This window comes from Choloepus didactylus, chromosome 22, assembly GCF_015220235.1.
Source record: "Choloepus didactylus isolate mChoDid1 chromosome 22, mChoDid1.pri, whole genome shotgun sequence".
In the NCBI taxonomy this organism is placed as follows: Eukaryota; Metazoa; Chordata; class Mammalia; order Pilosa; family Megalonychidae; genus Choloepus; species Choloepus didactylus.
The window spans coordinates 9,081,589-9,098,895 of NC_051328.1; the positions used below are offsets into that span (position 1 = coordinate 9,081,589).

The following is a 17,307-nucleotide window of genomic DNA, read 5'->3' on the forward strand; positions in this document are numbered from 1 at the left end:
AGGTCTGGTTTTAAAAAAAATTGAAAGAAATAAGAGACTTAAGGGATGACAACTAAATGCAGTGTGGAGACTTTGTTTAGATTCTAATTCAAATGAAAAGTGGAAAGACATGTCTATGGAAGTTTGAAAATGGATTGGTTATCAGATGATATTAAATAACTGCTGTTAATTTTGTTAGGTGTCATAATGAGAGGTATTTAAAAAACAAACCCATTTCCTTAGATGACAGAGATACATACTAAAGTATTTATGAGTGAGATGACATGACATCTGGGGCTAATTAATTGAGGGAAAAAAAGGTGATTAGGTAATATGTTGATAATTGTTATAATTGGGTAATGGTTATATGGAATTTCATTATACAATTAACCTCTTTTTGGGTATGCTTTGTCAAAAAAAATAAGTAAAAAAAAAGGAAAGGAAAGGAAAGGAAAGAAAACAAAGTGGAAAAAATCAAGAAAGAACATGGTAAAAAGACAGTCTTGTTGAAAGCACAATATGAAAGCAGAAAACAGGAAAAAGTATTAGGAACTAAAATGACAAAGGAGGATGGGAAAGAAAATATTGCACATTTTAAACTGTCAAAAACGAAGAGATAGAGAAGAGACTAATGAAGGGTCCCACTGTCATCAATAACAATCAACAGAATGCAATGCAAGTTTTGAATATTAGGAGAGTTAACATCTTTTTGGGATTACAAACAGGTTCTATATTATGGGATTTATTATATTTTAAGATTGAAAAAAACTTAAATAAGGCTGGACTTAAGTACCAGGTATACCAACAGCTGAGTTTTTGTCACTCAATTTTTTTTTGGGTAGCTACAATGGAGTGGTATTTGAACTTCTGTGCAAATGTGGCAAATGAGTGGGGGAAACAGGAAGGGTGATTTCCAGCCATCAGAAGCTGCTATTAGCAGAGCACGTTAGGGAAACTGCCCTGAGACTAGAGTTCTTGAGTGCAGTTAGTAGGTCTAGAGTATGCTTAAATGAAGAATGTAACATGAGTTCTAAAAAGAATAAACTCATCCTTTTATGTCACATGGTAAAATATTTTAAACTAATTTCGACCTTATTAAAGTGCTATTTCTGTTTTTAACATACCTGTGATCTGTAGCTTGCTGTTCTCGAAGCTGAAGAAGAGATAACTCAATTTCATTTTCTTTTTGCCTCAACTGAGTTTTCAGGATCTCAGCCAAATGCTCTAATTCTTCTATCTGGTCTCTCTGTGACTGAACAACATTTTCTCTGAAATAAAATGCCTTTATATGAATTTGTAGTTTGAAGAAAAATTTGCAGTATTTAAGCTCAATGCAGAGAAAGTTCTTCATAATAAAGAGGAAGCAACAGTTAGAAATTTTACCTTAAGTGCCTCTGCAAATAGTGAAAGTAGCAGTTAAGTGTGACAATTTGGAAATACATATGTAATAACTTAAAATATTGCTTTTGCAAGACAATGTCCTAGGAAATGAACGGGACTTTGGTTTAATTCAGTCAAGTAAGTATTTTCAGATCACCTATTATGTACTCCAAAATCTGGTCAGAGAATTTATATGTCTTCATTCTTTCACATGCACACCTGCCTATGCCACCCAAATTAACACTTCAGAGAAGGATGGCAGGAAATTTGCCAAACACACTTAGTGGTCTCTGGCATGCCTGTATCTCTACCATGCCTGGCAGCATCCCAGTATAATGAGCCTCAGAGAACTGGTTATGAACCTTGGCTTTTCAGCTGATTATCAGATAGCAAGACGATGTTTAGTCTTTCACTGTTTCATTCTCTCATAGTCTAATTGTTACAATAACCGATATTTAAAATACACAAAAGGAATAATTTTAAGCCCACCTTATTCTGAAGCAACTATCAAAAGTATATTCTTCACCCCTCATTCAGTATTGTAACTTTTCGATGATAAAGAGTGTAAGCTTTAGAGGCAACATTCTCTACTACTTTATGCCGCTCCTCTGGGGAGAAATTATGATAAAGAGGCGTATTCTAGAAACCCTTCCATTAATAGAGTTGGATAAGTTGCATTTTCATCATTTTACTGAAAACATGTTACATAATACCTATTTTTACTCCACAGAACTGGATGTATTTTAGTGGAGCAAAGTATTTATATATAACCCATTTTTGTTTAAAATAAAGGATTGGGGGGTAGATCAAAAAAGATACGATCAATAAACAAAGTTCTAAAATGACCGTGAACAAGAATACATACAAATTTCTTATTTCTCCTCTGGCTTCTTCAAGTAAACTGTTGCCATATTTTGTAAGCATGGGTTGTAGAGTTTCTGCTACTTCTACATCTTGAAATCTTATACCTAAAAAGAAATTAATAAAATATGATTATACAAGTGAATTTGGAAAAGAAGTTCCCTTGATTTAGTATCACATGGATATTTATAATACAATAAAATATCTTATTAAGAAGTAAGACATATATTGGCTCTATGGTACATATAATTAGAAATACACTGCCAAAGGAAATATTCGATCTTAGTCACCAATAGTCATTAAATAAAACACAGCAGCAAGTATTGCCCACGTAACAAATTCTACTATGGAAACTAAATTACCTAGAAATAATTTGATTCACCTTAGATTTAAATCTCCTGCAGTAATTACTGAAAGAAACAAGTTCTTTAATTCAGGTATTTACAATATAAACTGAAATATGAAGACCAAGTCTTCAAAAACTTGACTCTTTTTTAGCATTTCTGATAAACGTATTTTGATTTTAAAATTAGCCATTCATATCCCTTGACTTTACATGTTTGAGTCAAAATGTTCCCTGTACTTTGGCTTATTCCACCTCAATAAGGAAATCTATATTTAAAACAAAGATAATTTCAGAATGAATCATTAATAGGATTCCTTTAAAGAAAACATTACCCTGCTGCATTTAAAATGTGGTTTTTCTTATCAAAATAGTTATATTCAATTTAACAAGGACAGTCCCATTGTTAAAAATGACACACTTTCCGTTACAGTAATCTTACATTTATAGATTAAATTATTAGTTTAAATTATGTAAAATACGACAAATAATTTAGAGCTTTTTAATGGTGAACAGTCTCGATATAAAGATATAGAACAAATTCATCCACTTTAAAGAATTCATTTTTTAAAAATGAGAATTTTAATTAGAATAATGGAATTATTATTGGCTCTTTTTAGAACTTTCAAAATCTCTTGCTGTATTCCAGATGAAACAATAGAAAAGGCTCTGCCTAAAACATAAAAAGAGTTTACTGTGTTAGAATGTGCTAATTATATTGTTTTGGCAGTAATGCTAATTCTTAAACTTTTCCCACATAAATCATGGAAAAACTCAATAGAACAAGAAAAAAAAATTAGTTCTATTTAAAACATGACTGAAAATTTATAATCTCATGGTGATATAATGTGCCAATGATTGTATTTGTAAACACATATACTTTAGGAAATTCTTTTAACTCACTGGTTCTTCATAATAAAATGTGTTTCTAAATTACATTGATCACACCTTAAGCAAGTGCTTTCCATCCTTTTTCCCAACTAGGCACAAGGAGAATATGATTAATATCTGTACAGCAGCCTGGGGTCAGGACTGCTTGTGGCCAGAGAGGGTCTGAGGTTCTCACTCAGCCACTCGACAATGAGATATTTCAGACAATTCTGGCCTAAGTCCAGCTTCGAAGACAGTCCTGAAGAATCTATTAGAGTTACCAAAGTATCAAATGTTGGTAAAATGATGCCTCAAGTTTTCCTAGAAAGGTAATAGGAAAGTATTAATCATTCCTTAAAGCTTTGCTGGGCTCTGTACCGAGTGAACAAGGGCTGAATCACTAATCGTATACAAATATAAGGAGACATTTAAGCTATATAGCTACATTTTAAAAAGACTCAGCTGCTCTTTGGCTCCTTTTTATTTTTCTCTAGATAAAGACTCGCATCAAACTCTTCTAATTGAACAGCTACTCATAGGAGATTAGCTTGCCATTTCTATCTAAAATTTGGGCATTGCTTTTATTTAGTGTAATAGACCTTGCAGATCTTAAGAGATGGGCTAACCCAAATACATTCACAAATGACAAAATTAAGGTTCAGAAAGGGTGAGGTAGTTTTTAAAAGTAAAGGATATTTTTGCAGAGCTCCCATCTCCTGACCTCTTATCTAATCTGGCGTTTTTTTCACCCATTTTACAGATGGGGAAAATGAGGCTCTGAGAGGTCACATGCTTTCTTCTGTGTAAAAAAGTTAACTGGAGGCAGGCTGCATTTTTTTATTTATAATTTATTCCAATTACTTTGATTATATTCAAAGTCTCTTGCCAATCTCACTTAGGCTAGGAGTAGCCAAGCCCTTTCATCCTGCAGCTGCCTCCTGCCTGTACGGAGGCTTACTGACTTCAAAGGAACTCCTTTTAGGCAGCAGAGTGTTAACATTTTGGCTTGGAGAGAAAGCTAGAATAATTTTTTCTCTCTTTCTGTTCATAGGGTGTTTTTTCCTTCTTCAAGGAATTGAAACTAAACTTTTATGTCCCTAAATATGTTTGGCCTTCACTCTATATTAAACATATTCCAAAGGAGAACTATTAGAGTTAAAATTTTATTTCCTTCCCTAGTAGTTGAAATTTTTAAAAAGTCACTTGAAATAGTCATTAATTTTTAGTTTCGTTATAAATAGTTTGTGGGTTTAGAGAATTGGGAATTCTGATTAGAAATATTTGGGTTCTATGGTGAGGAAGGTCTACAAAACTGAACTGTTTTATAACCTGGGAAGGTTTTAGGTAATTCATTTTCAAAATGAGAATGTGTTTGATCATTTCTGGAGCTGGAAGAGACCTTTATGTCACTTGCTTCAATCATTTTATTTTACATGTAAAGAAAACTCAAGTTCAGAATGATGAGGTAGCTTGTCCAAGGTCACCAGCTAGTTAAGTGGAGGAACAAGAACCCAACATTTAAAACCCACTGTCATGTGCACATTGCACTGTCATGCTGCCTCTGCACAATGAGAAAGATTTAAGCAATTCTGCAAATTTTATAAAAGGTCTTTGGGCAAAGAACTTAAAATGCTACATTCAAAACAGTGTGATCATACATAAACAAACTAGCTAATTTCCCCACTTGCCTGAGTCAATGTGATTTCCATCCATAATAAACACTACAAACTTACATCTTGTACCACACTAAAGCAAGGTGTCAGTAATAGGGTGGTATATGGGAATCCCGTATTTTATGCATGATTGTTCTGTAAACCCACAATTTCTGGAATTAAAAAAAAAACCAAACTGAACTCAACTCAAATATCACTTAGCTACATACATGTCTCCTATAGGTTAATATGAATGCCTTAATAAACAAATTTGAGAGTTATCTGGTGATTCTTAAATAAAATGACCTTCACGTTATTAAGTCTGTTAAGACTTAAAGACATGAATAACACAGAAATAAAACTGTGTGTGTATAAAACAACCTATTAAATGACTTAAGTTTAGCGTTTAGTGTTTTCCTTTACCTTTCCTGGGGCGTTCCTGTGTGCCTGTATTTTCTTTGGTTTTTCTACGCCCAGTGTTAATACGAGATTGCACATAATTGTATGGAGTTTGCCTGTAACCCTGGATTTGAAGTTGCTGTTTGGCCGAAATTAGTCTGTTTTTGAGGACTTCATTTTGTCTTTCAAGCTCATGAACCTTCTCTTGCAGCCGCTCAATCATTTCTTCCATTTCCACATCCCGTCCCAGCCGCTTGGGGCCGCCACCAACCTGCTCATATCTTTTCTTGTCATTAACTAGCCGTATTAACTTGGTGGCCATTCTGGGGAAATAATAAAAAGATGAAAAGGAATGTGAGAAGTCAGCATAAAATGCATTCTGTTGAAAGGAACATAATCACTGTGAAGACTTCAGTGCAGAACCTAAATAATAAATTTCAGGTTTTGATGTAACTATTACTGCCTGTGAAGAATCCTTTGATGATAATTGAAACCACTGGGCAACAATCTGCTTTATAGCACTGACAAATAACAGTTTCCTAAGGCTTATCATTTAAGGTTAGTAAAGAGAGGACACATATTTACTCCATATGTTCCTCAAATGCAATTTCTAACGCATGACCTTATATAGGAATTCTGTATGCTCTTAAATGTAACTACAGATTGTGGATGTGGTGGGTTCTATCTGCAATCCACATTAAGTCAAAACTTGAAAAGTGAGTTAAGACTATGCGGTATTTAGGAGATGCATTGTTTTCAGTTTCTCTAGGAATAAGACATACTACAAAGACAAAAATATTAGAAAGCATAGGTACACACACATAAAACCCCAATAAAAAATCCAAAAGAAAGAAAATACCTCCTGAAATGATGCTTAGTGCTCAAGAAACATGCTTGAAAATAATTAGATGCAAATAGTATTATTTCAACGCTGCCATCAAATTTAGACATAAATTGTGCTTTTGACATCTCAGGAGTTTATACCTTTAACTCTTTTAAGTTTTGATAAAAACTGGTTAGACAGAACAAAAGACAGAAAGGGCACATGGGAGTGATGTAATATACGCGCAAGGCAAACATGCCTGACAAGTGAATGGAAAATTCTTGGCAGGACAAGAAAGAAAAGGTGGCTTTGATGAGAGACACAAGTTCAAGACTTTACAAAATTGGTCGCACATCTTCAATAGCTGATTCTGGTTTATAGTGAATCTATTTTTATAAAGACCTAGACAGGAGATTGAAAATAAAAACACACTTCATTTTTCTTTAAATAGGGTTTGCTTTATTTGAGCATGGTTATGAACAGAAGCTTTTACTTAGGAGAACAAAAGTAAAATAAAAAAAAAAGTCCTTAATAGTTTTGGGATGTCATACATCAACCTTTTTTGCCCTAAGGAGAGTCCTCTGTAAATGCAGTAGTAAATACGCCTCTATCTACACCTCTAGCTATGAGACCTGCAGCATGTGGCATCAGGGAGAACTATGCATAACACAATCAGTTAAGATTGTCTCTCTTTCCCTTGAGGCACATCCATTAAGCATGCTTTACAGGGGATACAGGCTAATAAAAACCAAGATCCAAGAGTACCACAAACACCCTAGTAAAATAATCAGTGGATTAGTTCTGTTTTAACCTAATCTAGAGAATGATATATCATTAGGAAATTTGGCCAGGTACATAGCCCAACAGAGTGGCACACTCTACCTAGCTCTGTAATGAGTTTAGGGACTGAACTTCACACAATGGCCGATCCAAGAAATATGGTAGCCGTCCAAATGAGATGCCAACCTAAATACTTGAATCCTCTGTTACAAAGAAGACTTCCCTACAGAGATATAGATTACATTCAAAAGACAGACAGACTTAATGTTCAGTCTAATGCTTTTTTAATGGCAGAAAACAGGCAATACCTAAAGAAAAATAAATGACTAATTTTTAATGCAAGCAAAGCACATCAATAGAGCAGCTTTAAATTCCTTCAAAGATATTCAAGTAAACTTTGTCAAGAAACATAAGATTGCATCTCTTTGTCCAGTCACGGCAATGTTTTCATTCCTCTGATTTGATTATCTTATAATATTAACGTACCATAAGTCATCTAGTAGAGTTTGAGTACTTATTAAAAAAAGGTGGCTTATCAAATCCACAGCTGTACTAAAGAAAGTGATTCTAATTATGTAATTATCTTCAGAATAAATTTAAAGACAGCTCTACCCATATGTCTAGAACTGTGTCAGTGGTGTGAGACTGTGAAGGCATTTGTATTACAGTGATCACTGGATCAGTATTCTCATGGTTGACTAAAATAAAAGCCAAGGAAACTAAGTGGCTTGAACATACCATTGGCTACTGGTAGAGATATACAATACATGCCCAGACCTTTTTCCATTAAACTACATGGCTCATTATTAGGCCATTTTATATTTTCTGGCTAGGACAAATTTTACTAACGAGGTCAAGGTTGTGAATTCAATTCTTTTACCGACCAATTAGGCCTACAAGGAAAAAAAACTGTTTAGTGGTCATAGACTACATGCCTCATTCTGACTGGCTGACATACGTGAGCTACTGGTCAGAAAGGCAATCAGGCAAGTGAGTTAGAGGTCTTGAAAAAGGCCATCACCATGACTCAAAAAATGACTCAAAGTAAAAGCCCAGCACGCAGCTCAGTGGGTTGTGAAAACACATTCTGCAGAGAGAATGTGAAATAGAATCACACTTCAGGATGAATTCTAAGCAGGAGGAAAAACTTATCTTTTTTCTTCAGTGGCTGACACCACCATTTCAGTGAAGGTATAACATGAATATCCATCTAGATATCTTCAAGCTTGCACATGTGAATGCCCTTTTTTATTTCTAATGCCATACATACAGTAGTCATATTGTTTCTGGACAAGAAGAAATTAAAGATAATCTACTTTCAAGAATTTATTACTGCATTTTTTTTGCACACAAATCAAAAGTGACAATATCCTCCTTCAGAAACTATGTGGAGTCTCTTGAAAATATATATAGACTCTAGACTAACTCAAGCAAAGTTAAGTATCTCCCAGATGAGTGATGTTTTTATTAATGAACTCCAAATCTTAAGGGAACATGCATGCTAACAAGTTAGAATAATTACTTTTTGAAACTTTCATCTTAAAGTCAAGACATTTAAAAACCAGATGCTTTGGCCATTTACTTATTCAACCATAAATATTAAACTACAAGTTATTTATAGATATGATACACTCATGGCTCTCTTAACTATTAGCTCTTTTCTTTCAAATAACAACTTCAGACATAATAAACACTCATAATCCTTTTGGTTTATTATTCAACTTTGCAAGATTTTCCATTTTTAAAAGTGTATTTATTTACAACCTGCCTTGTTCCAAAAAAGATTCAAGGTGGGGTTTTCAATTAAGTTTATAAAAAAAGCATATCCTCAAAACTTTACTGAGACAAGAAAAAAAGCTAAAAGCTTTTTATCATAACCTTTTAATTTTCTCCTCTTGCTTGCAGGCATGCTGTTTAAGTAAAATGTTTTCATCGTGCAAACGCAAAAATCTGTCTTCCAGTTCCTCACGACTGACACGTGACACGGCCTGGCGAGACTTCATTGCCCGTGTTGTTGAAGTTTCTGCAAAAATTGCAAGGTAATTAATGGTGGGATTTCATAAATTAGTCTCTAAAAATGATAACTGTTGCTATTAAGATAGTCTTTTATACACTCTTCCCAGATTTTTTCCTTTTGTGACCTATAATTAAGATCTTTAGAAAAGGATATAGCATTGTTCACTCTACTAACCTGAGGTGGGAATAAAAATTTTTGCTATTAATATTTATTATTAGCATTATCCAATATTAACGATTTGAGCAACAATAGCATCCATTCAAAAATGTATTCAAATAACCATTTTAAAAAAAATATAAGATGCAACTAACTCTGATCCAGTAAAGACTTTTTTATTTATATGCTGAACGTTGAAAAAACTAAATTAAGAGTATATGAAAGTTCTTTTTAGCAAAGGCAAAAGTTTTAACTGAATAATTCAGTGAATACAACATGGTTAAGATATTTTTCTGTGTTACGAGTGTTGGCCTATAGAAAATAAATCATAAAATTTGCAATACCAAACAAAAAATATCTCTAAAAACTTACAAATGGTCATTTAGAAGTTCCACAAATCTTTTCTCTATAAGCTACACTGTATTTTACAAGAACTTTTACACCCTTTAGCGTGTGTATACATCTCTCTTTATATAAGCTTAAAGTTGGTATTTCCCATATCACTGTGAAGTAAGTCAATTATCAACAATCCTCCAAAAGAAACAAGAACAAATGGATAGAGATTAAAGCTCTATGGTGGGGTGAGGGCAAGAATTGAGTTTAGAGTATCAAAAGCCAGCCAATAACTTTGCACATTTAAAATTAGTATTTCAATGCCTAGTACTTCTGCAAAGATCTAAAGCTAAACTCATACATAGTTTTTACTTTAACAATAAAATTCTTAGTCAAATTTATCTTTTTTCAATGAACAACACATTGACTACTTTGCTGAGGAGTTCCAGGTGGCCACCTGCACTGTTCTGATTAAAAGGTGTATAAAGACTCCTTAGTGGAAAATATCTTTCATCACTAGTCTTCTCTATGACAAATGTAGCAGCATGACAGCATGGCTGACCACTGTACACACACAAACAAAAACGTAGGTCTACACATGAAATTGTTCTTTAAAGTAGCCCCTTTCTCAATTTTGAAAAAGTACTTTTCAGCTCTACAGCAACTGCTAAGTGATAAAGACAAACTTTAATGTATATTAATTTGACAAAAAAAGTCACTATCATTTGGATAAACAAGCCATTTTTAGATACTCTACTTAAAAAGCAAAGACTTTAAAATATGGCATTTCCTTCCATATAAAATTTAAACATAAAGCAACTTTTTAATGGTGAACATGACTTAAACCAGGCAATTCAGTTTTGAGGCTTGATACTTTCTGTGTAGTTTCTACTGATGTGTGGAATTTTAAAAAGATGATTTATAACAATTCTTTATCAGAACAGAGGGGGATTTTACATTTTCTATGAGCTGTTGATAATTGACGCATGCAATAAAACACCATATGTTTTCAACTCTCCGTCTCTTGTTTAGCCCAATCAAGAGCTATATAGTTACTTAAATGGTTCAGTTTGTATGAATATCAGAAATACTTTAAATTAAAAGTAAAGAAGGCACTGATCAAAGTTCATAACTGTAAATAAATAACAGCTGGCCAAACCTTGTAACCCTCCCATTCCAAAGAGATTTAGACCTATATCTTTCACAGGCAGGTCTCCTGCAGTCTCATCTGTTGGGCCAGACATGGCCTATCTGTGGAGAAAATTCACATAAAATCTTTTCAAGTTATAATATTAACTATGCAATGGAATCAACCAAATAAAACAAATATGAGACCAGGTCTTTAATGGATATCTTATTGCCCACATGGGCTGCTTGAAGAAGATGAAAGCTTGAATTCTAAAGTGATACTATATTTAATCATGGAGACAGTGTTATTTTCAACAGTATTTTTCCTATAATTTGTTTAGGAAATGAAATAAAGACTATCATTCTTCCTTCTCTCTTCTTATTCTTCTATGTTAAACAAACTCTTCCAAATTTAAGATCCCTCCTCTCACCACCCAAAAGAAAGAAGGTATTTTGGGAAAACCCAAGTCAGGAACTTGATTGGGTTCAAATAGTTGTTCTATTACTAGCTGGTCAAGTTACCTAGCCTCCTTGAGTCTCAGTTTCCTAATTCGAAAAATGGGGAAAATACCTATCTCACAATTATTTAAGGGTAAGTGAGATGGTAAATTAAAAACACTTAGCACACTGCCTGAGATGTATTACTTGAATATTAGTTTTCGGGTCAATATACAAATGAGTCGGTAGTTCCAAGTTTAATCAAACAGGTTTCATAAATTCACCAACTGCATTTGTTTTTGTTGTGCCCTGCTTTTGTTGCCATGAGGCCTAGGTCCCAGGGAGTCCTACTTCAACATGCAGGTTGTTGAGCTACTTCTGGCATTTTTACAGTTTCCCTTCTTTACAGATTTTACTACAGTAACTTTATCCTGTGCATGAATGTGAGCGGTCTTTTATGGTGTGTGTGTGTGTGTGTGTGTGTGTGTGTGTGTGTGTGTGTGTCTCATAGTTTCATTGCAAACTACCTAGAAAACAAATGCAAACTGCCAATGAAGAGGCCCTAAGGCAGAGTTTCTCAGCCTCTAGAATGTTGGTCCTAGAACGTAAAGTCCAAGGCTTTGTGTCTTGCTCACCTCTCTCTTCTGAGAAGCTGGCACAGAGCTCGGCATATAGCAAGCATTCACTGAACAGTTGTTGGATGGAGACCATGGACTTCAGGGTTTGTGAACCCAGAGATGATTTACAAAAGTTTGTATACATATGGGTATATGAAGTATCTTTTAGGCAGGGACTCCTAACTTCTATTGTAACTCAGAAAAGGTTGAGAACCACTTCATTTTGCTGTGACAGATGCATAACAGACATATGACTGGTAAATAAATTACTTCTTTTGGCAACAGTTACAGAAAAGGTCAAGTTTCCAGAGAGTGAATTTAAGGACCCAAATTATCAAAAAGTTAAAAACTGGCCACCTGTGAAAACGATTACTTTTCTATGATAGAAGCCAGTTTTTATAATAACAATGATGATGATGCTAACATTTATTGAATACTTACTATGTGCCACACACTGTTCTAAGTGCTCTGCTTATATGAATTAATTAAGTATCTCACAATATCCTTGTGAGGTAGGTTCTCAAATGATTCCTGTCTTAGAAATTAGGAAAAGGAGACAAAGACTGGGTAACATTCCCATGATCACACATGTTGGGAGTACTTGTCTGGTGATATTTTTGGTTGTCACAACTGGGGCAGGGGGTTGGCTGGTGTTATTGACATCTACTGAGTAGAGTCCAGGGATGTTGCTAAACATCCTACAGTGTACAGGACACTCAACAAAGAATTACCTGGCCCAAAACGTTAATATTCCATGTGATATAGTGGAAGAACTTAAGAGATGATCAAGTCCAATCCCCTCATTGTTCCATTGAGGAAACTGATCCAGACAGGGACAGCCCTATCCTTAAATATTTATTATGTGCCAAGCCTCTCAGCTATCAGCAAGTCCTATCCAGTCTACTTCCAAAACATATCTCAAATCCATTCATAGCTCTCCATCTTCACTGAAAAACCCTGTTGCAAACCTTCATCATTTCTTGCCTGGATTCCTGCAATAGCTTCCTAACTCTACTGGGTTGAATAGTGTCCCCCCAAATTTCATGGCCACCCAGAATCTGTGACTGTGATCTTATTTGGAAACACGGTCTTTGCAGATGTAATCAAGTTAAGATGAGGCCCTAATCCAATAACTAGTGTCTTTATAAGAGGGGAATTTGAACAGGGCTCACAGTGAAGGAAGATGGCTATGTGAAAACAGAGGTACAGATTGGAGTTACGTTGCCACACAAGCTAGAAAAGGCAAGAAAAATTTTTCCTTAGAATCTTCAGAGGGAGCATGGCCCTGTTCTAGCCTCCGGAACTGTAAGAGAAAAAAATTCTGTTGTTTTAAGCCACCCAGCCTGTAGTAATATCTTATGCCAATCCTAGGAAACACATTGCCAATCTCCTGGTTTCTATTCTTGACCTTTCCAGCCAACTTTTCATACAATGGAGAGAGTGAGGTTTTTAAAATGTAAATTTAAAAAAACAGAAAATCACTGAATTTAGAATAAAACCCAAACTCCATGGCCTTCAAGAATCGATGGAGTTCAGGGATCAAGTAATTTAAATAAGTAAAATATAAGGTGATAAGAGGTGATGGAACCTCCCAAGAACTAAAGACTGCTGCTGGGTCTAAAGAGACTGGCCTCTCCAACATCATGTCATGCTATAATCGTCTTACTATACTCCACTTACACTGGTCTCCTTTACTTTCCTTAAGTCCACTAAACTATTACCATGCTCAGGCCTTTGCATTAGCTGGCTCTTCATTGTACCTTAGCTAGTCTTTTTCATTTCATCACTGTTTATTTCTTTTATCACAGTCACCTTGCTTTTTTTAAGTTAAATGTTTGTCTCCACAAATAAAGTATAAGCGTCTTGGGATAGTATCAGTCTTGTTCACAGGTGGTCCAGTACAGTGTCTGGCACATGATGGGCACTAATATTAAGTTTATTAAATGAATAAATAAATACCAGGCGCTAAGACTAAAGTGGTAAACAAAGTCTCCACCTTTATGGAGCTAAAGGCTATCGAGATAGCTGATAAACAAGTAATTATAAATAATTAAGCAAACAACAGGCCACTCAGAAGGCTTAGGTTCTACCAATCAATTCGCAACCCCCGGCCGAAGAGCGGACTGTGTTGATACAATATTCTACTGAAGAATGATCTGGATAGGGACGGCAATTAGCAGAATCAACTATCATCTGCTAGGGTTTAGGGCTGAGATTTACAATTCTAAACCGGACCTGGGCGTGGAGATAAAGGACCGGCTATGTTTCAGGCCTGGCGATGTCTTGGGCTGGACTGCTGCTCACGCGAGCAGAACTCTAGGGCCTTCTCTAGACCTCGGAGCAGACCCCAGGACCCCCGCCCGTGTTACAGGGAAAGGATCGGCCAGCCTTTCTCCCCTCCCCACGGAGTACTCACCGCCACTCTCTCCCGACCGCTAGATACCGTTGCTATAGCGCCGACGGCGTGTCAGGCGGCTGGGCGAGAGGAGCACGGGAAAAACAGGGCGGGCCCCGTTGCCTCCTGGGAAATATAGTTCTACTCGAGCACCAACCCGCTCGCTTGCTGGGAAGCAGATTGGGCTCGCCCTGTCGTCAGACCTGGGAAATTCTCCTGCTCTAAACCCTGGGGCGCGCTCGGGCGTCGCCGCGGTGCACTCTGGGAGCTGTAGTTCTTAAGGCTCTGCGGGAGAATTGCGCCGAGCGGGAGCAAGATGCTGAAAGAACTACATGCAGGAGGTGGGGAACCCAGGGCGAGGGAACTACGCGGCTCGCAGTGGCGAAGGCTGCTATAGCGGTAGCATGAAGCGATCCCCGACCGCCGAGGAACGGGAGCGGGAAGCAAAGGTATGTAGGGCACCCGGGGATCCGGGGTCCTTCGTGAGGTTAGAGCTAGGGGCAGGGAACCGGAGGGTAAGGGTTCGATGGCGAGCGGACGCACCGTCTTAAGCCAAGGAATGACAGGGCCTTGTCAGCAAGGGAGATGGAGACATGGGGTCTTAAAAAGTGGTGCTGCTCAGGATGCAGGCCGAGTTCTATTGGAACGGCTCACAAATGAGAATCAAGACACCCATTTCCTTGGCCTGCTTCTACTCCTAATTCCTTGGTTATGTTTGTGGCTACCCTTGTGCCTTAATTTTCCGGAATCTCAGAGACTTGTTCATACCAGCTGTGCTTTCTCACCGCTAATCGTCTCTGAGAAATGAGATCTTAGGTGAAATACCAATAAGGTCAGATGTGTTTATTTGGACCTGTTGTCTCAGTGGCGGCTGATGTGTCTCTAGAACAGAGGATATGAATCTTTAACTACATTGCTATTCTTTACCTTTGGGTTCAGCCTGTAGTGCTTGCCTTTCCGTGGCATGACAATAATAAAGGCAATAGCGATTTTTAAAAAGCACTCGTGTACTAGGCACTGCTATATATATAAATATAATTCCATATTCTTATCACAGCAGATTGCAAGGTGGATATTTCACAGATGGAAAATGAGCAGTCCTGTTTTACAAATGAAGAATTGAGACTCAAAAGAATTGAGTGTTTTTCTTCCCCTCACTCCTAAAGCCAAGTCCTGTTGATTTGCCTAAATGTTTTGGGAGTCTGTCCACTTCTGCCCATCCCCACCACCTTGAATCAAGCTACTATTATCTCTTTAATGGGCTGTTGCAATAGCCTCCTTATTGGTTTACACTCATTCCATACCCTAACTCTTCTCTACTCCTCACCCCCCTCAGCCTCTTCTGCACACTGTAGAGTGTGAGCCTTTCAATATGCAGATTTAATGATGTCCCTTTCCTCCTTCCCTCCCCCCATCAGCCACCTGTTTACCTATCTTCCATGGCTTACCATTGCCGTTAGGATAAAGACAAGAACATGGTCTGGGGCCCTACCTGCCTTCAGCCTCATGGGACATGATACGTTTCCTGCTCTCTGCCCATCAGCTGCTTTGTCCTTTTGAACTCTCCCCTCTTTTCAGTGCTTCATCTGGTCACAGGGCCTCTCCACGTGCTATCTTGTGCCTATACTATGTCAGGCAAATGTTGGCTGTGAGGACCAGTGGTAAATAAAACATCGTTCTTGCTCTAATGGAATTTAGAGTCCTACAAGTGAGTCTGTTTTAGGGGTAGTACCCTTTGGATTAAAATATAATAAACTGTGCTCTATAATGACTTAAGTTATAGTGAGATCTCACTAGGGACCTGAGGTTGCCATTCTTGAGTCTGTCTGTGACATGGACAATATTCTACAGATGGGAATGCCCCTTCTGCAGTAGTCTACAAAAGTGCAAAGAAGTAGTAATGTAGTCACCCAATGGCATTGTGATTGATGTCTTTTTCACTTCTCAGGTTTACTTTTAAAATTATTTATTTTATAATGATTTATTGAGAATCTATTATTTGTCAGACACCAGGATGCTGATTTTGGCTACGGTAGAATCCCTGCTCTGAAGGAACTCTTACTGCATTGAAATCTGTGAGGTCATTATTAATATTATCCCTATTTTACAGATATGGAAACTGATGCTTGTATGCGTTGTAACTATCCCACAGCCACTTGGTTGCTAAGTGGATTTAGGGCTCAGAACCGGATATTCTGACTACACTTTCAAAGCTTTTTCCGTTTTCTGCTTATGAAACGTGTTGAATTGATGGAGTAAGCTGTCTTTCTGTTTGCTTTTTAAAATTTCTTTGATCTTTAAAAATTTATTCATATGAAATATTTTTGGTTAGAACAAAGTATAGGCAGTTAAGTTTTAAATCTTAAATAGAAATGTCCAATTACTCATAAGTTATTTTATCTTTTTAAGTCAACCTAATTGAAGTATAATTTATGAATAATAATTTGTATCCATTCAAAGTATGTAATTTGATGAGTTTTGACAGATGTATGCACCTGCAAAACTACTGCTGCATTACAGATAGAGAATATTTCTATCCCCCGCAGAAGTCTCTTCTTGGTCTTTTGCAGTTGATACCAGGCAACTGTCACTATCCATGAGTCTGTATTTTCTAGAATTTCATGTCAATGAAAGCATACAGTATGTAGTCTTCTGGGTCTGTCTTCTTTCAGTCAGCAGAGTAACTTTTGGGATTTACCATGTTGTTGCATGTTTAAATAGTTTGTTCGTTTTTATTGCTGAGTAATATTCCACTGTGTGGATATACCATGTATTCTTTATTCATTTAACTGTTGCTAGACATTTGGATTGTTTCTTTTTTTATGAAAAAAGCTGCTGTGACTGTTTATGTGTAAGTCTTTATGTTATCAATTCTCTTGCATAAATAGCTGGGAGCAGAATTATTGAGTTGTATAGTAGTTTTCTGTTTAACCTTATAAAAACTGCCAAATGATTTTCCAAAATGATTTTTACCATTTGTTTAGTGTCCTAGGGGTGCTGCAACAAATTACTACAAATTTGGTGGATTAAAACAGTAGAGATTTCTCATCACACACTTCTGGAGGCCAGAAGTCCAAAACCAAGATGTTACAGGGCCAGACTCCCTCTTGAGGTTCTAGAGGAGAGTACTTCCTTT

The 17,307-nt window shown here is 36.5% G+C and overlaps 2 protein-coding genes across 9 annotated transcripts in view; one reads left to right on the forward strand and one right to left on the reverse strand.

Moving 5' to 3' along the window:
- The window catches only part of RPGRIP1L (RPGRIP1 like), a 98,210-nt gene extending 83,941 nt beyond the window's left edge, over nucleotides 1–14,269 (reverse strand). For all 5 annotated transcript variants that reach the window (XM_037815879.1, XM_037815878.1, XM_037815876.1 and 2 more), the window contains exons 1-6: nucleotides 14,193–14,269; nucleotides 10,753–10,844; nucleotides 8,966–9,110; nucleotides 5,509–5,807; nucleotides 2,225–2,327; nucleotides 1,104–1,247 (exon numbers count right to left, since the gene is read on the reverse strand). In XM_037815879.1, coding sequence (XP_037671807.1) covers nucleotides 1,104–1,247; nucleotides 2,225–2,327; nucleotides 5,509–5,807; nucleotides 8,966–9,110; nucleotides 10,753–10,837 — 776 coding nt within the window. In that variant the 5' untranslated portion in view covers nucleotides 10,838–10,844; nucleotides 14,193–14,269. The remainder of the gene's footprint in view (nucleotides 1–1,103; nucleotides 1,248–2,224; nucleotides 2,328–5,508; nucleotides 5,808–8,965; nucleotides 9,111–10,752; nucleotides 10,845–14,192) is intronic.
- A 196-nt stretch (nucleotides 14,270–14,465) lies between these two features.
- Nucleotides 14,466–17,307, forward strand: part of FTO (FTO alpha-ketoglutarate dependent dioxygenase) — a 414,023-nt gene continuing 411,181 nt past the window's right edge. For 2 of the 4 annotated variants that reach the window (XM_037815991.1, XM_037815992.1), the window contains exon 1: nucleotides 14,467–14,620. In XM_037815991.1, coding sequence (XP_037671919.1) covers nucleotides 14,504–14,620 — 117 coding nt within the window. In that variant the 5' untranslated portion in view covers nucleotides 14,467–14,503. Of the gene's footprint in view, nucleotides 14,621–17,307 lie in introns of all 4 variants that reach the window. The other 2 variants (XM_037815989.1, XM_037815990.1) reach the window with 2 other exon arrangements.